At 43.8% G+C, this 22,079-nt stretch overlaps 1 protein-coding gene across 1 annotated transcript in view; it reads right to left on the reverse strand.

The window, feature by feature from the left end:
- The window catches only part of LOC138953776 (3-hydroxy-3-methylglutaryl-coenzyme A reductase-like), a 146,836-nt gene that overhangs the window by 104,115 nt on the left and 20,642 nt on the right, over window positions 1–22,079 (reverse strand). The window contains exons 6-16 of the mRNA XM_070325718.1: window positions 18,833–18,939; window positions 17,219–17,341; window positions 15,453–15,607; window positions 14,547–14,761; window positions 13,963–14,183; window positions 13,599–13,714; window positions 12,514–12,592; window positions 11,224–11,382; window positions 9,780–9,865; window positions 7,106–7,177; window positions 6,535–6,640 (exon numbers count right to left, since the gene is read on the reverse strand). Coding sequence (XP_070181819.1) covers window positions 6,535–6,640; window positions 7,106–7,177; window positions 9,780–9,865; window positions 11,224–11,382; window positions 12,514–12,592; window positions 13,599–13,714; window positions 13,963–14,183; window positions 14,547–14,761; window positions 15,453–15,607; window positions 17,219–17,341; window positions 18,833–18,939 — 1,439 coding nt within the window. The remainder of the gene's footprint in view (window positions 1–6,534; window positions 6,641–7,105; window positions 7,178–9,779; window positions 9,866–11,223; window positions 11,383–12,513; window positions 12,593–13,598; window positions 13,715–13,962; window positions 14,184–14,546; window positions 14,762–15,452; window positions 15,608–17,218; window positions 17,342–18,832; window positions 18,940–22,079) is intronic.

The following is a 22,079-nucleotide window of genomic DNA, read 5'->3' on the forward strand; positions in this document are numbered from 1 at the left end:
CATAATTGCATTGACCCACTTAAGATGCTTAGGTTATGATAAAAGCTACCCCGTCTAGGTATAAGGGGAGCAACCCCAACTAAAAAAGTGACTGCACCAGCATGACTGACACCCTGGGTTACGTCCCATGTAGCCTACTACGTCATCAATGGTGCTGGTCACGTGATACCCCTTCAATCGACTAATAGCATACTAAAAATATCGAGCGGGGCAGGCGGGAGGGAATTACTTATGTGATTCGGGTAAGTATATTAATCAAATCAAAATTTAGATAAAAATTTTCGATTATAATTACATATTACTTACGCCGAATCACATAATTGCAGATAACTCCAACCAGGCGGTGGGTAAGATCAAAGAAGTTCAAACTCACTCTTAAATTCTGGAGAGGCATTGTCCCGCTGCCACCAAAGCAGGAAGGGACCTAGATCCATCGTTACAGATAGATCCATACTGCCAGAAGGCAGCAATGTCTCCCTATGAAACTGATAAAGACAAAAGCCGAGCACCAGTAAGCTGTGTGCAGGACATCATCCAACCTCCCAGACCGTAAAACGGCGGAGGAGGAGGCCCAGGCCCTGGAAAAGAGCTCGGGCTGAGCCTAGGGGAAAGATAGCCGATAGCTACGCCAAGGCGGAGGGAAAGAGAATCCCTCGCCAAAAAACTGGCCCACTGCCAAAAATCAGGAAAAGAGCCGGTGAGAAAGAAAACATCTAGCTCACTCTAAAACCCTTGCCAGGAACTGGCCCACTGCCAAAAGACAGAACGAGGACCGAGAACCAACCTAAATGACAGTCGCAATGCCGCTCAGGCAAAAAATGCGAAAGACAGCATCAGAGAGCCCGTAAGCTGTGCACAGCACTTCTTCCCATCTCCTGAACCATAAAAAACAGCCCAGAAAGGGGCTCAAGTCTTGAATAACCCGAGCCGAGTAGATGGACAGACAAGCTGCCCCCCCCCCCCTCCTTACTATTGGAAGGAAATGCCAAAAACCCTGGAAACGACTAAGTGTAAGGTTGACCGATCATAAATGAAAAGCACCAACCTTCCCCAGGACCGTAAGACAATCATGCCAAAGTTTAAAGCCTTGGCATGGAGAGAGGCCCGAAAGGCCGGAGAGATAACGGTCAGCTCCAGAGAGGAGTGACCTGTTGCCTAGAAAGAGAGAGAGATGTCTGAGTACAAAAAACCAGAGTCAAACTCAAAGAAAAATCTCAGAAGAGACGGTCACCAGAAGTCCACTACCAGTCCATGCAGAAGCATAGAGGGAGGTAAACAGAGGAAGAAGCGGCCTACGAAAAGTGTAAGCCGCCAGCAGAGCGGAGAACGCGGTGGCCAAAGCCTGATGTGACCGGTGACTCTAACCGAAATGACTAAAGTCAGAGTGATCACAAAGCAGTCTGCTTGTAGGTAAATGAAAGAAAATCAAAAACCCAAAACAGAAACGAGGCTGGAAAGGAAAAACAGAAAACCGTGAAGCTAACCAGCCTTAAGACTCCCTGAACGAGAGTTCTCAAGAAGAAGGGCCCGAAGTAAATTTCGCGGCCGACCGAGCCCAGAAAATTCCTGAGTCTGGCTGAAAAACCAAACACGTCTGATACCTCAGAACCGAGAATCAGACACGGAACACAACAGGCAAGAGTCCGTAATAGTTGCAAGTGGTAGAAGGGTGACCGTAACAGGCAACCCACCCCACCGGAAGTCGGCCCGACTCTCCTCATGGCAGGATGAGGGAGAAGAGGAAGACACAAATTCTAGAGACACGGAGACCGTAGTCGCCCATGCCAGGCAGGAGACTAATACACGGGCTAAGGCTGAGAGCCGTAACGCCCGTAGACCTGCCATCAAAGATGCTGGGCTGAAAGCCCGCACCAAGAAACCAGGAAAATAACTAGACCTCTCCGAAAGGGGAGGGTTAGCCAAAAAAGCTGAGAAAAGTGATAGGCCACAAGAATGACCCCTCACCATGCATTGCTAAAACCAATGCAAACTCAGTAAAATCTGAATGTAACTTCCGAGGCCAACTCAAGTAACTCTTAAGTTAGGACGAAACACCAGAACAAGTCCGATCGCTAGAGAAAGACAGAGTCAAAATCGGCGAAAAGCCCACTAGGACCGAGTCCAAAAGAGCAAACAACAACCACCACCACCAACGGATGAAATGGCTGTTGCACCAGCCGAGGCTAAAAAACCCGGATGCCCAAATGCCGGCTGTTGTTCCCCCCCAAAAAAAACACAGACTAAGACGTCTGTGAAAGGAAGAACCTCTCCGGATAAACCTGAGCTGAGGACTTAGCCTGAAAAAGCTGAGTCTGCTAAGGTAGAGCCCGTTTTGCTGCTTCAAAGCTTGAAGAGCAAAAGAAGAGACCTGAAGGTCCCTACAAATCTTTATCTCCTTGGAGGCCAGGAGGCCAGGGAGGCCTTGGAAGCCAGGAGACCTTAGAGGCCAGGAGGCCTTAGAGACCAGGAGGCCAGGGAGGCCAGGAGGCCTTGGAGACCAGGAGACCAGGAGGCCTTGGAAGCCAGGAGACCTTAGAGGCCAGGAGGCCTTAGAGGCCAGGAGGCCTTAGAGGCCTGGGAGGCCAGGAGGCCTTGGAGACCAGGAGGCCTTGGAGGCCAGGAGGCCTTGGAGGCCTTAGAGGCCAGGAGGCCTTGGGGGCCAGGAGGCCTTAGAGACCAGGAGGCTTCAGAGACCAGGAGGACTTGAAGGCCAGGAGGCCTTAGAGGCCAGGAGGCCGAAGAGAGACCCATCCACCAAGGGTGAAGAACTAAGGGTGTCTCATTGATTCCTCACAAACTAGGAATGGGCGAGGAACAAGTCCCGTCTGTACATGACCGTATGGGCATTGTGCAGAGAGGAAGGCCTTCTCCCTTCTAAATTCGCCCTTGCAAAGGTGGAGAAAGCATCCCCTGCGTCCTGCTCTTTACTGAGTGTAAAGGGCGCCAAGGACTCCGTAAAGGAGTGTCTCCGAGATGGAAGCAAGTTCCAAAAGCTGTCTGCCCACTTCCTCAGAGGGGAAGAGAGTCTGCTCAGAGAGCAGGGGACTCGAAACGTTCCCCAAAGAAGAAGTTCCGGCGTGACCGGCAAAGGTGCACGCAGAGGGGCAAAAGACGACAGCAAATTCCGGGACATCTTGGGCAAAGGCAACTTCCTCTGAGCCGCTAATGTCCCGAAGCTGGGAAGGCCGGAGCCTGAAGCCCCTTTCCTGCAAGTCAACGGCCAAACTTCACCCCTGACTAAGAGGAGGATGAGAGGCGTCGAAGACCAAAGGCACAGGAAGTGAGGAGAACGGCAGAACCCACTACCGAAGTGTGTGGTAGCTGCTAATCCGCCTGAGGCAGGGAGCCTGCAAGCCCAAAGGGCACTGCTGACGAAAAAACCAGACTCAAACCAGATGGGACCATAGCAGGTCCACTATCCAGTGAGCCCCCACTTCCGGCCGGAGCCAGAAGCGCAGAGGTCGCGTACGATCGCCGACATAAGGCAAGGTTCAAACAGAACGTGACCGTAGTCTGTGCACTAACCAGTGAACCTACGCTTCCAGCCGGAACCAGACGCAAAGCTGTCGCGGACGACTGCTGAAGTAGGGCAAGCTCGAACCAGAAGTGACAGCAGCCTGTGCACTAACCGGTGAGCTCACACTTCCGTCCGCAGCCAGAAGCGCAGAGGTCGCGTACGACCACCGCCGTAAGGCAAGGTTCGAACTGAACGTGCCAGTAGCCTGTGCACTAACCAGTGAACCGATACTTCCAGCCGGAACTGGAAGCACAGCCATCGCGTACGACTGCTGCCGTAGGGCAAGGCTCGAAACCGGACGCGACAGCAGTCTGTACACTAACCAGTGAACCTACGCTTCCGGCCGTAACCGGAAGCGGCGCTGTCGCGGACGACTGCTGAAGTAGGTAAAGGCTCGAACCAGAAGTGACAGCAACCTGAGCACTAACCAGTGAACCTACACTTCCGGCCGGAACCGGAAGCCCAGCTGACGCTGACGACTGCTGACGTAGGGTAAGGCCCAAACCGGACGTGACAGCAGCCTGTGCACTACCGGTGAACCTACACTTCCGGCCGGAACCGGAAGCGCAGCTGCCGCGGACGACTGCTGACGTAAGGCAAGGCTCAAACCGGACGTGAACGTAGTCCGAACACTAGCCAGTGAGCCTTTTACTTCCGGCCTGAGCCGGAAGCAGCTGTCGCGGACGACTGCTGACGTAAGATGTGGGACGCACCGGACGTGACAGCAGGCTGCGCACGAGCGGAAGAACCACTGCTTCCGGCCGGAGCCGGAAGCCCAGCTGTCGCGTACAACTGCTGGAGTACGGAGAGGTTCAGACCTGACGTGAACACCGTCTGCTCACTAGCAGGAGAACATCCGATTCCGGAAACCGGAAGTGCAGCTGCCGTAAACGGCTGCCGCAGACACCAACCTTGTTGTGCCCCGGAGGGACATGCACTGTTGCGCTACCGCAAGCGGAAGGCAACAAATGCCGGCCAGGAAGAGGAGAAGAAGATCCCCACGGGACCGTCCAGAAACATCACGGTGGACAACAGCCTGGTCCGGAGAAGACCCAGAGTCTGAAGGAGAGAACGTCACCTAACCCCCAGGCGGGGGGCAGAGCTGGCGACGAAGTCCGCCGCGGCAAAACCTCGCGAACGAGGGAATCTATTTCTGGAAATAAGCAAAAGATAAGGGCAGACCCCAGAGCCCTAGACTCTGGAGCCGAAACAGACGTAAAACGACAGCCTTCGAGGCCAAAACGGACGGCTGAGAGCCAGACGGCCAATCGTCCGTAACAGAAAAAACGGCACAGAACAACGTAAAACATTGCCTAAAATTGTGCCAACATGAACAACAAAGGAGTTCTTCAAAAGAAGAGGCTGCTGAGGGATAGAGCTTAGCAGGGCCCAAGCCCTAACCCTCGGCCTTAGCTCCCTCTAATTCTCATTAACGGCCAAGTAAGCACCGAGAGAAAAATAATCAAACAACTGAAACTAGCAAAGTCCGAACGGACGCCAACCTTTCAGAAGCCAGCAAAGAGGGCAGCTAAAACCAGTTAGGAGCTACCAAAGGCAGCTAAACAACTAGCTATACGAAGAGTTAAGCGTCCGAGTACGGACGAAAAAACAACATAACAACAACATGCTAGCTAAAAATGGCGACCAAGGAGGAAGCCACAAGTCTGAAAATAATCAAGTCCGTACAGACACAAACATTTCAGAAGCAAGCAAGCAAATAGATAAGCACATACGTAAAAGCTACCGACGGCAGCTACAAAGCAAGCTACAACAGCGTTAATAGACCGAACACGGCTAAAACAACAGAAGCCAGACAACGTGCTAATGCAAATGGCGACCGTGAGGAAGCCAAACAACTGCTGAAAACTTCAGAGTCCAACGGACATGTGAAATTCACCGCAGAAGCAATAAAAACATACAAGAAAATATGAACGATCTCACCAGCTGCAAGCCAGCAAGAAGAAGACGGGGGCCGAGGCCGGTGGGTGCCGTAGACACAAAACCAGCCAGAGCAAAAGCGAACACAACCGTCACCCTTGAGTGATAGTAGTCGATTGAAGGGGTATCATGTGACCAGCACCATTGATGATGTAGTAAGCTACATGGGACGTAACCCAGGGTGTCAGTCATGCTGGTGCAGTCACTTTTTTAGTTGGGGTTGCTCCCCTTATACCTAGACGGGGTAGCTTTTATCATAACCTAAGCATCTTAAGTGGGTCAATGCAATTATGTGATTCGGCGTAAGTAATATGTAATTATAATGAAACTTGTTGGCCATTGAAATTCCACACTACAAAAATAGCTCGTAATATAGTGTCACAAGTATCTAAGTAATGAAACAGACACTTTGAGGGTTGAACAAAAACAATTGTGTGGCAGCAGCGATAAACCTGCAAATTCTCTGGCCGGATGCTGGCCAATAAAAAAACAAGCAAGTGTTGCGTCACAAACAATGAAACTGCAGCTCCATCTGGGTACTAAATAATTGGTTTGAATCATTTCAAGGCAATTAGCCAGATGCTAATGTTTTGCTGACTGAAGCCTAAATGTGTTGCTAGGCAACATAATCGTTATACCAGTCATCTCAGAATCTATTCTGAATCAGATAAAACTGTTGAAAAATACATTACGAACGAGGAAAATTGTTTGGACACAGTAACGTCATAAGTTCAGTGACTGTTTGATGGCGACATCCTGCACAATGCAGGACAAATAGAACATGCCTTTTCACACACAGAATTCTTTTGTATAGCAACGCTATCGCTGACACCGGCTTCATGTGCACAGTTGTAGACCTGTGTGTGACAAACAACAGATATAAAAGAGCCATAGAAGACAGACAGGAAGCTGTACAGAATCTATCTGCAATTAGTTGAGACTGACAAAAGCAAGGCAAAGTTGGAGACGTGTGTGAGACAAACAACACACAAATGAAACAGACACACACACATACTGAAAAAAAACACCAAACAGGTAAATTATGTAAGGTATGGTACAGTATGTGCAATTCAACTGACCTTTGATACCATGTTCATGCCCATGGCATCGCCAGTAGTGGAAACAAAGCGAATGTAGACTTGTTTATCACACAGGGACAACATCAATTTCTCCAGACGAGCAAACCTGAAGTGAGAAAAACTAAAGTCAGGTTTTTCATCTTCCTCCGCACTTCAGGCTATATACATAACTTTGTGGGATTGTCCACTAAGCAGAGACTATAAAACTGGTAATTGCATACAATCATTGAAACAAGTTTTGTTTATAAGATGAAAAGATCAAATTTTTGTTCAAGTGGACTCGGTTAACAAGTGGATAGCATAAAACTAAGGATCATCAAGGCCTCTCTGATATGGTTTTGTTCATGGCATGATAAATGAGCAACACTCACACACATACACACACACACTCACACACATACTCACCCACACACCCACACACCCACACCCACACACACACACACACACACTCACCCACACACACACACACACTCACACACATACTCACCCACCCACCCGCACACCCACACACACACACACACACACACACACACACACACACACACACAAACAAGTAAAAAGAACAGCGTACCTGCTGGTGGAGTCAAACCAGTCCTTGACCAACTCATAGTTGTCTCTGTTCTCCAGCCACCGAATGGCATCCCTGAAACACCATCACACAAACTCTCAACCCAACATGGAGCAGAACTAAATGATGTGTTTGTCTGTTTGTTTGTTAGTCCTGAAGAAGCTTCCATAAGCAATTAGTATGTCATGTGCTGTCCTTGTATTGGCGAGTACAGAATTCTTTTGTTTTTTTAAACTTTGTCCATCTCACCCACAGTCACTTTGTTGTTCAGACTATATCCTAGCATTTCTTACAACAAACAAGTCGCGTAAGGCGAAAATACAACATTTAGTCAAGTAGCTGTCGAACTCACAGAATGAAACTGAACGCAATGCAACGCAGCAAGACCGTATACTCGTAGCAGCGTCAGTCCACCGCTCACGGCAAAGACAGTGAAATTGACAAAAAGAGCGGGGTAGTAGTTGCGCGAAGAAGGATTGCAGGCTTTTCTGTACCTCTCTTCGTTTTAACTTTCTGAGCGTGTTTTTAATCGAAACATATCATATCTATATGTTTTTGGAATCAGGAACCGACAAGGAATAAGATGAAAGTGTTTTTAAATTGATTTCGAAAATTTAATTTTGATAATAATTTTTATATATTTAATTTTCAGAGCTTGTTTTTAATCCAAATATAACATATTTATATGTTTTTGGAATCAGCAAATGATGGAGAATAAGATGAACGTAAATTTGAATCGTTTTATATAAAAACATTTTTTTTTTACAATTTTCTGATTTTTAATGACCAATGTCATTAATCAATTTTTAAGCCACCAAGCTGAAATGCAATACCGAAGTCCGGGCTTCGTCGAAGATTACTTGACCAAAACTTCAACCAATTTGGTTGAAAAATGAGAGCGTGACAGTGCCGCCTCAACTTTCACAAAAAGCCGGATATGACGTCATCAAAGACATTTATCAAAAAAATGAAAAAAACGTTCGGGGATATCAATCCCAGGAACTCTCATGTAAAATTTCATAAAGATCGGTCCAGTAGTTTGGTCTGAATCGCTCTACACACACACACAGACAGACAGACAGACAGACAGACACACACACACCACGACCCTCGTCTCGATTCCCCCCTCTACGTTAAAATATTTAGTCAAAACTTGACTAAATATAAAAAAGGGGGATAATGCTGAACTTTAGCGTTGTAAATTCATAGCTCACAATCCACTGCAAAAAAAGGAAATGAGACAGGGAAGAGAAAATAAAAATTTTTTTAATAAATAAACATAAGTGTAGTAGCGGAAAGTAAGCTTATAATGTGCTATTGACATCCAGCCCTCATCCAAAGAGACAGTCCTCAAAGGTATGTGTGCTTCCTCAAGTGTTCATCTATCTATCTATATATATATACGACTTGTGTCTGTGTGTGTGTCTGTGTATTTGTGTATTTGTGTGTTTGTGTATTTGTGTATTCGCCATGCACGGCCAAAGTTCTCGATGGATCTGCTTCAAATTTGGTGGGCATATTCAGGTAGACCCGGGACACGACACAACCTGGTCGATATTTAAACACGTGCTCTCAGCGCGCAGCGCGGAACCGATTTTGGTTCCACCTCAGCTATTTTGGTTCCACCTCAGCTACCCGGGCCCCCATACCGACACACCATAGCCGCTACACCACATCACAACGCCAAAGTTCTCGGTGGATCTTTTTCAAATTTGGACACCGTATTCAGCTACACCCCGGACACAATATCATCGATGATATATTTCAACACGTGCTCTCAGCGCGCAGCGCTGAACTCATTTTCGTTTTTGTGTTCATTTCACCATTATAAGTAACTCTTCCTTATCTTCTCCAGTGTTTGGCGTTTATCTCCCTTCCTTCGTGTGGCTTTCCCGTTCAGTTGTAAGTTACTACTATTTTTAGAATGTCACTGCGCTGTCCACTGCGCTGAGCGTCTTCGGATATTCCCGGCGTTCTGTTACTGTTACTATTTTTAGAAGGTCAACGCAGTGTACAGAACGTAAATTGGACCCGTAAATTATCCTCACTGTAAAAGTGCAAAGGTCGAATCAATTTATAGCCACGCGAAAAATACACTGTCATCTATCTCTCTATAGATACGGCTTCTCTGTGTTTTTGTGTGTGTGTGTGTTTGTGTGTGTGTCTCTATGTGAGCAACACCTGTGCATTGTTCAGTTCTGTTTGTGATGTGGTCTGGCGGCTTTTGTGTAATTTTATGTACTGGCCTTCCTTTGAGAAGCCATAACTTGCTCAGTCCTGTTTGAGTGGAGTTCGCCTCCAAAGGTGATTAACACGGTTACATTCGTCGACAAGGATGGGACTCGATATGGTCAAGAATGGCATTATGGCCACTGAATCATTATCGTGCTGTTCTCATTCCACGAATCTGGGAGGGACCTAACCTTGGCGGGTCCATTGTTCGGACCCGGCGAAGCCGGCGTACGGCTCTAAGTACTTCTTCCCGGCGAAGCCGGCTACCCGGCGAAGCGGGTATTCATTCTAGTGTGTCATAAGAGAGAGTAAGTGTGTGTGTGTGTGTGTGTGTGTGTGTGTGTGTGTGTGTGTGTGTGTGTGTGTTTGGTGTGTGTGTGCAGATTTATGTGCAACATATTTGGGATTTGCATGAATTAATTTAAGTTAAAGTGCGTAAACTTACACAGCCTCCGTGAATGAGGGAAACTCTACCACAGGGGCCCGTGACATGCCGTCTCTGTACACAGCACTGGTCACACCACCACTTTGCTGCAGACAGAAAAAAGAACCAGACTTTACTTGTATAATCAACCTAAGAAGATGAATTACCTCAACAATTGGAGCAGATTTATAATGGTGGCAGCACATGTGTACATTTCAGAGTCTACAGAGACAATGACAATAGTGACATTAAGCCTTTCGCTTCCGACCGCGCATTTAAGCGCGGTCGGACCCTCACAGCAGTCGGACGCCCTGTTACTCAGGGGAAACAACCGAGAGTCCGCAGTTGCCTCGTTTTCGATAGCCAAGATGTCTGCCTCCATGTGGGTGCTGTTTTGAGTGAATTCGATTGATTTTGACGGATTTTATTGCGTTTTTCTGGACATCTTTGGTTCGATTCTCTAACATGGCGAATCGGCGCTATACTGTTGAGGAAGCTGTTCGTATTTTGATGGATATTCCCGGCAATGGAGATGAAAGTGAAGATGAAAATGTGGTGGGAGGCGAGGGAGACATTGTTCAAAATGAAAGGGAAATTGAAAGTGACGAAAGTGAGAGTGATAATGATGATTTTCTACAACCATCCACGTCGCGTGGAAGGGGGCGTGGCAGAAGGGGACAAGGCAGGGGTGGGAGGGGTGGGACAGGTAGGAAAAGAACCGACACAGTTGATAATTCTCGTCAGGAAGATCTAACATTTCCACGTGAGTATCCTACATACATAGATGTTTCTTTCCTCTACTGTTGTCCTAACAGTTTTTATGCAATCTCAATTCAACACACCCTATTTTTAGAAATATCGTCAAAAATCTCATATTATGGCTAACCTGTTGCAAAAAAAATAAAAAATGAATAAGGCATATCTCAAAACTAAAATCATTCAACTATGCTGACAAAAGGCCAATAAAAATGTCTACATTAGTTTTGACTGGATATTTTTAATATTTACAAGCATAAAATAGCATTTTGTCTATATTTTCACTAATAAACTGAATAAATTGGATTATCCGCCCCTTGCGTAAAACATTGTCTGCCCCTTTTGAGTAATTTGTGGTATTATTGGAATCTCCAATCATATACCTACACATACATATATGTTTCTTTCCCCTACTGTTATCCTAACAGTTTTTATGCACTCTCAAATCAAAACACTCTTTTTTTACCAATATCCTCAAATAGTTCCGGAAGTCAAGGGGTTAATATCACAGAATTCTCAGTTTAATGAATTTTGCTCAATCGACAGAAAATAACACAAAATGTAATGTGAGTCTGCAACACTAGAAACAAACCAAAAAGAGAGTACCCAACAAGTACTGTCTATCACAGACTAACAGTCAAGTGTATACAGATAGAAACAACCTAGAACTATCCATTCTCAATACACACACCTTCATCAGATAACCTACCCTTAAAGCAGTACATCCACGATTAACACTGGCGACCAGACAGCCTTCTGTTGTTGCCATGGGAACCATGAAGTTCTTCCCGTTCAGCAGAAGAGGTCCTGCCACACCCACTGGCACGGGCATGTAACCGATTACGTTTTCACAGCATGCACCATCCACCTTGTGACAGAAAACAACAAGGTTTGTCATCATTTTCATGAGTCATGACAAGCTTGGTAACAAAATTGAAACAATGTTCATATGTGATAAATCTAAGAAGTGTGCATACTTTTGCACTACCAAAATGATGACAAAAACGATGTTTGGTGGCTTCTTGCCACATCAGCATTTTTTGTCCGTCCGAGCGGAACATATCACCTTCTGTTACATTTTTATCAACCTCCGCTTTGCGGCCTCTGTCGATAAAGATGAAACAGAAGACGATATGCTCCCATTGGACAGACAAAAAAAGCTGGTCTGACAACAAGCCACCAAACATCTTATGTCAGTCTGGTTGAAGCAAACACTGGCTGTGCGCAATTATCAGTGACAACATTAGCAGCACCTTGCTTCCTGAGTTCAGGGGTGTGCAAATTTAAAAATAAACAACTCACCCACGGGTTAGTAGAATCTCATTTCCAGCTCACCCGGGAAAAAAATAGGTAACCCACTCCAACTTTTGTCAAAATGTAAAACTAAACTAAGGGATGAAACTCACACCGTTGAAGCAGACGACATTTTCCAACACGATCAATACTTCAGAAAAAGCGCCTTAGAAACAGTACTTACATACTGTTTGGGCTTCGGTTTGGGTTGTTTTCATTATGAAAAACAAGGGGAAATGTATTTTGGCCATTCATTTTAGTAAGGAGTTGGCATTTGAAGCTCTATCTTGAGTTTTGTTTGTGAAATTTTTAGCTAACCCACGGGAATGCTACTCAAAGACCTCAGCTAACCCGGCCAATTTTTTAACTCCCCCCGGGTCACGGGTTAGTGGATTTGCACACCACTGTGAGTTAAAACATAGAGTGCAAGCATTTACCAGTGACACACTCTGAGTAGCTTGCCTCTTCCGTTACAACACAGGCCACAAGCATTTACCAGTGACAAACTGTTAGTAGCTTGCCACCTCCAAACTGCTTTCGTGAACATAAAACTAATAAATGTGTATATCTTGTCTTGATTCTGATGACCAACACTTTCTGAATTATAAATGGCAACAGCATACTAACCTCACCATAGCTTTTTAGAAAGAAAAATATACTACATCTAAAAACAGACAATTCAAGTTTTTCCATCAAGAATACTTACATATTTATAATCGTAGTTGGTAAAAGGAAGTTTCTCCAGAGCATTCGAAGAAGCTAGCTGCCCCTGAATTGACTGACGCCTGCAAACACAAGACAAAACATTCACCACGGACCTGTAGCAATCAAGCATATCATAGCTGTTTGAAAAGATTAACTCCCTGATATCTTTTACACAAAAAATATTGTCACTTTTTCCTCTTTAAAATTACTGGATTTGTCACATACAGGTGCACAGAGCCCCTAGGGCTTTCAGTCATGCCTCAGACATCTGTCCATTTGAAAAAAAATAAAGTTTCACTGACTTTCTTGCAAGGAGTTGAAAATTTTTATTACCAACTATTTTTTTATCATTGTCCACATGCACCAGTGTTTTTAAAATAACAAACTGACTTTATCTGCACTCTTTTTTTCTCTCTAAAAAGGGTATCTCTTTGAAATTTGCAGACCTGTTTACCCCCCACAATAGCTTGCAAGAAATGCAGGCAGTTGCTTCTCAGTCATTTAAGCATGTGTCAGTGATCAAACATAGTGCAGCTGGAAACCAAACGTTTGAAAGCTCTCATACACAAGCAGAATAACACTGATGTACCATACACACACTTTTGCCTCACAAGAAAAATAATGCAATCAATCCAGGTTGCCCTTCAACAAAACAAAGTTACATCACACCTCACGGATGGCCGGTCTCCTTCAAAAAGTGTACATGTTGACGGTCAGAAAGTGCTTGTTTTTTTGTTTTTTTTCTTGTTTCTCTTTTTTCTTCTTCTTAAAAACATCTTTTTATTCCTTTTTATACTTCAAGAAATATGCTAAAGGAATTTTGTCTTTGATTTAAAACAATTTTTATCCACAAAAAAGAAAATCAGTGCTGACAACAAATTTCTCACAAATAATGCAGAAAATAACTTACCTCCCTTGTCCTGCAACATATTTGCATGTGGCTTTTGAATTCCTCACTCCAGGAGGTGAATTCTCAAATTATTGTTGATTTGTAACTTGAATCAAATGAGAAAAAAGTTTCAAATAAGTTTTTCAATTGCTAACTTTTAAAAGGGCTCACTTATTCAGGATTGCTCTGTGACTCACCTAATTTGGACTCCTCTCTCATAGTCACCAATCATTTTTTCAATCTTGTAGAAGGGAATGTGTTTGCTGTTGACCAGTGTCACTACTTCACTGTCTGTCAAGGCACCAGCACCCGCCTGCAATCAACAACACCTGATAAGTATTGCATGGAATTTTGTTCTTGCTTTTGCAATGACTAATTTAGCAAAGAACTAGAACTCAACGCGCAGCACATAATATTTGAACAGCAAAAAAAAGTACAAATGGCTGCTATTTTAATAGTTTGCTACGTTTTGCTGGTACTCTAGTCTTTCTCAAAAGGTTTTACAATTAATTTAAGATGCAAAAAGAGTTCTACCTAATGGATTACAGGAAAAACTCTCACCTCAGACTCCATAAGAGCAACACAAGTTTTTAAATCTCTTAGTTCCTCAATCTGCTGTGTAGAACTAGAAGCATCTTCCTTCCATGTTGACAAGAAACTGAAATCTGTCTGTGTATTTTTATCCTCAGTTTCTTTGTCGCCGCTCTCAGAGTCTGAGCTGTTGTCACCAACAGTGAAAGTCACTGCTCTGGTTTTGCTGTCGTCCTGCTTATCCTTTTCTTCTGAAAGACAAAACCACAAACGGTACAGTATTGAAGTTTAACAGCAGGGAGTTTAAAAATATATGCAAAAACATTTTAAATTAAAAAAATGAGAATGAGAAACCCACAAACACACAGTGACTCTAAACTACACAGCAGGTTTGGTACTGTCATGTTGTGTTCATTTATTCTTCTTCTTCACCATTACCAACCAGCCTGATCAGTTACAGATAATAGTACATATTTTGCACTGAAATGCTTATTATTTCAACACAGCAAAAGCATGGTGCAAACGCCACAAACTCTGACATGTCTCCCTAATCCTCAATACCCCCCCCCCCCCCCCCCCCAATCCTCCCTTTATCCAATGAACAAATGTCTCACCCTTAATTTCAGTATTGTCACACTTGATCATCTTGGCTTCTCCATTGGTCAAGGCATGAGCAGCAGGCTTGTTGTCATGGTTACGCTCACTTCTCTCTTTTTCTAGCAAAGAGTACATCTGACGATCAACTTCGTTGTCAAACAAGATGTACTTGATAATGAGGGCACTGGCTAGGACGAGTGTAATGGTGTAGTCCATGTTGACAGTTAGCATTCTGTACAGAAAAAAGCAACAGACAAAATATAAACAATGCTAAAATCATGCCACTTTTCAGGAAAACATGGTTACCAAACGCTCTAATGATACAGTGTCCGAACTGTGTGCACATGCTAGCACACAACACTTTTCAGCTACTTTGATATATTGTGCTGCCATAACCAAAACCAGCAGTTCTGAGTTGAATAAAGAAGAAATGCATATTCTGCACACAATACTTGCACCAGCCTGTCCCTTTGTAATCCAATCATCACAATATTATCGATGCACGCACCTGTCAGCACACAGCTGTAGTGCTTCATACACATCCAGGGATCACCAAATCTCAAAATGTTAACTCGCCAGTCGGGCGAGTAACTTCAAGAAAGTCACTAGTCCGCTAAACAAATTTGCTGGCCCGGTACATACGCCACAATAAATTATGAGTGCCAGATTTCTTTACACAATTTAAATAGCGGTGATACGACAGGAGCCTCGTTTTGGCTCAACCAGAACATGGCGGTGATTTTTCAGACAACAGAAGTTCCTGCATCTGCAGTTTTTATACGGCTTTAAAACTCGGGCAGTGGATTTGGTCATCCCTGCACATCTAAGTTGAACTCTTTCAGAAACGAGCTCACTGCCAACTGCTCACCTTGACTCTTAACTGCTTGATCATGACCGAAACACAGCAGTAAAGCAATGCATACCTGTCTATGTAGAACCTCCAGATTGGCATGGACGGTTTGACCTGCTGGTCACTGAGCTGGTCGATGGACAGCAGGCTGTGAGGTCCTCCCCCTTCTTTGACTGGCATCTCCGCCACAAAGCGACTGTGGGCGTGTACCAGCACTAAGCCTGCAGACTGTAAAACAAACAATGCCATCAAAAACAGTGATATCCTGCGCTTGTCAGTGCTTTCACACTCTTTTGGAGGTTCTCATGACTATGTCTGTAAATTAGTAAAAAGACATGGAGATGTGACAATCCAAGTATCACAGTCTACTCATAACTGAAGACACTAACCATCATAATTTGACAAGTATCACAGTCTACTCATAACTCAGGACACTAACCATGATGATTTGGCAAGTATCACAGTCTACTCATAACTCAGGACACTAACCATGATGATTTGACAAGTATCACAGTCTACTCATAACTCAGGACACTAACCATGATGATTTGACAAGTATCACAGTCTACTCATAACTCAGGACACTAACCATGATGATTTGACAAGTATCACAGTCTACTCATAACTCAGGACACTAACCATGATGATTTGACAAGTATCACAGTCTACTCATAACTCAGGACACTAACCATGATGATTTGGCAAGTATCACAGTCTACTCATAACTCAGGACACTAACCATGATGATTTGACAAGTATCACAGTCTACTCATAACTCAGGACACTAACCATGATGATTTGACAAGTATCACAGTCTACTCATAACTCAGGACACTAACCATGATGATTTGGCAAGTATCACAGTCTACTCATAACTCAAGACACTAACCATGATGATTTGACAAGTATCACAGTCTACTCATAACTCAGGACACTAACCATGATGATTTGACAAGTATCACAGTCTACTCATAACTCAGGACACTAACCATGATGATTTGACAAGTATCACAGTCTACTCATAACTCAGGACACTAACCATGATGATTTGACAAGTATCACAGTCTACTCATAACTCAGGACACTAACCATGATGATTTGACAAGTATCACAGTCTACTCATAACTCAGGACACTAACCATGATGATTTGACAAGTATCACAGTCTACTCATAACTCAGGACACTAACCATGATGATTTGACAAGTATCACAGTCTACTCATAACTCAGGACACTAACCATGATGATTTGACAAGTATCACAGTCTACTCATAACTCAGGACACTAACCATGATGATTTGGCAAGTATCACAGTCTACTCATAACTCAGGACACTAACCATGATGATTTGACAAGTATCACAGTCTACTCATAACTCAGGACACTAACCATGATGATTTGACAAGTATCACAGTCTACTCATAACTCAGGACACTAACCATGATGATTTGACAAGTATCACAGTCTACTCATAACTCAGGACACTAACCATGATGATTTGGCAAGTATCACAGTCTACTCATAACTCAGGACACTAACCATGATGATTTGACAAGTATCACAGTCTACTCATAACTCAGGACACTAACCATGATGATTTGACAAGTATCACAGTCTACTCATAACTCAGGACACTAACCATGATGATTTGACAAGTATCACAGTCTACTCATAACTCAGGACACTAACCATGATGATTTGACAAGTATCACAGTCTACTCATAACTCAGGACACTAACCATGATGATTTGGCAAGTATCACAGTCTACTCATAACTCAGGACACTAACCATGATGATTTGACAAGTATCACAGTCTACTCATAACTCAAGACACTAACCATGATGATTTTGACGCGCTGCGTGACAGGGTTGGGTTTCTTCTCCTCTTCCTCTGCCTGCAGGATCTTGGCCAGTTGCTGAAGCTGCTTCAGTGGCTTCCCTTGGTTCCGCTCTCTTGACACCTGCACAAATGTTAACATGTGCAAAATAATGAATTAAAACTAAGTATAAATCATCATTGAAAAGAGATTCATTATCTCAGTTCTTCCTCAGATGATCATGCACTGAAGTTGGTTCAGATGCAAGAGGTTACACCTTTTAGCAAAGTTTGTTTTGAAGAAGATAATAAAGAGGAAACAAAACATATTTTCTCACTTTCAGACATGGGATTCAGAAAAAGTGATAATTAAGGAAAAAGAAGGTGGGGGTCTGGGGGCCTTCTGCGGCCCCCAGTAGGGTCCAGGGGCAACGCCCCTGGTCGGGGTCTGGGGGCGAAGCCCCCAGAAGCTGAAGGTTTTTAGTGTTTTAGACACACAAAAATGGCCCTGAAATGCATATTTCAGCTTAATCATAGCCCCCCCCCCCTTCTCTTCCTTCCCATGTTTCTCAAATTAATTTTACGCTAAGACTCGAAATAAGGAGGAGAAAGAGAGAGAGAGAGAGAGAGAGAGAGAGAGAGAGAGAGAGAGAGAGAGAGAGAGAGAGAGAGAGAGGCGGGGGTGGGGGGGTGGTGGCGTGTGACGGTGTGGTTTCAATGTTCTTACCTTGTCGGTGCCAAACGACCCCAGTGACTGATTACCCGACTGGGTTTTCAGGATAGTCAAGTGCTTGTTGCTTTTCAAGTGGCTTTTGAGGGCAGTCTTTCCATTGGAGCCGTAGTTGATAACATTAACATCGTTGCACAAAGTGCACTGAGCTTTTCCCGGCAAGTTGATTTTAGCAAAAGCATCGCCAACTTTCAGTTTCACGTCTTGTGTCTTCTGGCCTTTCTCGTATTTCCAGCTCAATGATACAACTTCATCGAGCCAGTCGAATCTCCAGAGATTTTTCTTGTACTTCTGCTGGTCAATTTCCCGGGCTAGAACGGTTTCGTCTCGCTTTAGCTTCCTCATCATTTTGGCAGGTGGCTCGAAGCGATGTAAACATGGCGCCGAATCATTCTCATACGGTATGCTTATACTGAATCCCCGATAGCTACGTTGAAACGGTGACTGTAGGAGACAAAGTCAAAGAGCGCGTTCCCATACAGATCGACCAGCAACAGTCTGACCGTTTTAGGAACCAACCGTTCAAGAATAGTATGGAATAGAGCGTCGCGATCAGCGGACCGGCCGAAAAACTTGGGTCTATACCTACATATACCCCAAAATTTTCTCAGCGGATTTGCACGAATCTCAAGAATGATCCCTGGAGCCTAAAAATTTACGGAATTCCGTAAATTTACGGAAGAATCCCATGTCTGCACTTTAAATGCAAGAGGCGGCCTTTGTTCTTTCCGCATGGTCTGTTTTTGCTTTCCTCATGACCAATTATTTGTTTAAGCGATCTAAACTCAGAGCTTACATTCCTGAAAAAGGGAAGTCACATGTGCATGAAAGGTTTTGTTTTATCAGAGAAATCAAAGAAGAGAAGTAAAGCACATAAGAAAATACCTAAAAGTGAATTGCACTTACCTCAAGGATGATGGCAAGACATGCTGGGTAAAAGGTGAGAAAAGCCAGGTAGTTGGCGATGACAGAGAGACACCCAAAGCAGCACATGGTTTCCAGCTGCTTCACACCTGGAAAGTAATCATTCACCTGTCATATAATCATCATCACCATCCACTTGTCAAAAGTGAAAAAAACATGCACAGAAAAACAAAACCTTCATGTTTCTGAAACAATCTAAGCAAACCCTCCATGCTTATCAAAACAAGAAGGGCAAAGCCCATACGACTCACATGCTTTACACATTTTTCCTACCAAAATACATGTGACCTTGACCCAAGGTCAAGGTCATCCAAGGTCATGCAACACAAAGCTGTTAATTCAAGACATAGGAAGTACAATGGTGCTTATTGGCTCTTTCTACCATGAGATATGGTCACTTTTAGTGGTTCACTACCTTATTTTGGTCACATTTCATAAGGGTCAAAGTGACCTTGACCTTGATCATATGTGACCAAATGTGTCTCATGATGAAAGCATAACATGTGCCCCACATAATTTTTAAGTTTGAAACAGTTATCTTCCATAGTTCAGGGTCAAGGTCACTTCAAAATATGTATACAATCCAACTTTGAAGAGCTCCTGTGACCTTGACCTTGAAGCAAGGTAAACCAAACTGGTATCAAAAGATGGGGCTTACTTTGCCCTATATATCATATATAGGTGAGGTATTGAATCTCAAAAACTTCAGAGAAAATGGGAAAAATTTGAAAAATAGCTGTTTTTTAGGCAACATTTATGGCCCCTGCGACCTTGACCTTGAAGCAAGGTCAAGATGCTATGTATGTTTTTTGGGGCCTTGTCATCATACACCATCTTGCCAAATTTGGTACTGATAGACTGAATAGTGTCCAAGAAATATCCAACGTTAAAGTTTTCCGGACGGACGGACGGACGGACGTCCGGGACGACTCGGGTGAGTACATAGACTCACTTTTGCTTCGCATGTGAGTCAAAAAGCAAAGCCTCCATGCATCTGAAACAAAGCAAAGCCTCCATGCTTCTGAAACAATCTGATTGTTATTCAGAGGTCAAAGGATGAAATAATCAAAAATGTTGAACAGAAAAAAGTTCAATCATAAGAAAAACTCCAAAAAGGGAAAATTATTTCAGATGCATTCCGATTTACTGAAGAATGCATGTTTAACTTTAAGTGTGTAGCCTGTTTGATGAAAATCATATAGTTTGAATCAAACAAAAAACACTTAAGACAGACAGGCTCATACATTTAACACACACACACATCATCAACAAACTCATAGACATTAAATAATTATAAAACAAGAGGCGAAGCCATCAAGGCTCACGTAAGAAATCGACAAACAGTAACACACACACACACACACACACACACACACACACACACACACACACACACACACACACACACACACACAGAAAGAGCACAGGTGAAACTGTGCAAGAAAGCGAGACACTAGATCTAGATCTGTCTGTCTGCATGTAGCCTACTTACAGGGACACGACTGCCAACTAGTCTCGGCCCGCTCAAAATAATAATGACCGAGACTTTCAGTACTTCCTTCGCGTGACGTCTAACCCTCTTACGTCATAATGTGACGTCAATGTAATGTGACGTCTTCAAATGTTAGTTTCTACCACAGACATACACACGCACGCACATACGCACGCACGCACAGACAGACAAAGTTACGATCGCATAGGCTACACTTACGTGAGCCAAAAAGTAATAAGAGAGGCTCATTTCAACAGGGCTAACTGTTGTTTGAATTTCTGTGTATCATCCTATCTTCCCTTGAAATATTTGTATGTATGTCATCAAGCTCACCGAATGTCTCTGTTACATCACCTGTTCACTGTAATTTACAACATCTATGTCATTGGAGCAGGTCAGGGGTGAAAGGAAAATTGTTTTATCGGCACTTCAAAAAGGGACCCTGCGATAGGGACACAAAAAGTCCACTGCACTGCTGATAGCATAAAGTAGGTCTAAGAGAGAGAGAGAGAGAGAGAGAGAGAGAGAAAGAGAGAGAGAGAGAAAGAGAGAGAGAGAGGGGGGGGAGGTGAGAGAGAGGGAGGAAGAGAGAGAGAGAGGGAGGAAGAGAGAGAGAGAGGGAGGAAGAGAGAGAGAGAGAGGGCAGAGAGTTTCAGTCATTGCATTGATCAAAATCAAAAGTAGGAACAGTTCAGACGATAACATTAACACTGTGTAATACCACACCAAATCATGCCTTTCAGATGCTCCACTTAAATGGTAACCGGGTCAGTTGTATATTCTTTCTTTCTTTCTTTGATTTTTAACGTCGTTTTCAACCATTCAAGGTTATATCGCGACGTGGAAAGGGGGAAGATGGGTTAGAGCCACTTGTTAATTGTTTCTTGTTCACAAAAGCACTAATCAAAAAATTGCTCCAGGCGCTTGCAACATATTACAATATATGACCTTACTGGGAGAATGCAAGTTTCCAGTACAAAGGACTAACATTTCTTACATACTGCTTGACTAAAATCTTTACAAACAATGACTATATTCTATACAAGTGTGAGGGAATAGCCTTGCAGCCCACGTAATAATATTCAGTGTGCGTGCGCGTGTTTGAGTGACTTCATTGGTACGCATGCACTTGACGCCATCTTTTATGTGACGTAATTTACGACGCACGATGCTAGCTTTTAGAACAGCTTAGCACTGACGCTTCAAGCAGACGTGACTTTGTTGCAGACGACCAGCTGCTAATCTGTTAGTATCGATGTGCGGGAGTTGTTTGATAAAATGATAAGTTTCTTTAGGATAATAGTCGCTTACGGACATGGTTGTTTAACGACGGTTAGCGGAAAATAGAGTAGTATAAATTGAAGAAGAACCGGATTATTTGCCGGAAGTTAGTGATTCAGGGTCAGAGTTCACTGTAGCGCATGATTATGCGAAATAGTCCAAAGATTTGAGGTCTATATAATGTTTTGGATTTCAAGTGCGCGGCACTCTTTGTTAATCGGGAGTCACCTAACCTTAACTTCAGACTCTTTGTTAATCGGGAGTCACCTAACCTTAACTTCAGACTCTTTGTTAATCGGGAGTCATTTAACTTTAACTAAATTCCTTGTTAACCGGGAAAAGTAAACCTTAGCCGACTTCTTCGTTAATCGGAAGCCGGCCTTCATTTCTAACCGTAAGGATTTATTGCTTAGATCTGTTGTTAATCATTCTTTGTGAACTAGGAACCTTGCAGTC

Source organism: Littorina saxatilis, linkage group LG1, assembly GCF_037325665.1.
Source record: "Littorina saxatilis isolate snail1 linkage group LG1, US_GU_Lsax_2.0, whole genome shotgun sequence".
NCBI lineage: Eukaryota > Metazoa > Mollusca > Gastropoda > Littorinimorpha > Littorinidae > Littorina > Littorina saxatilis.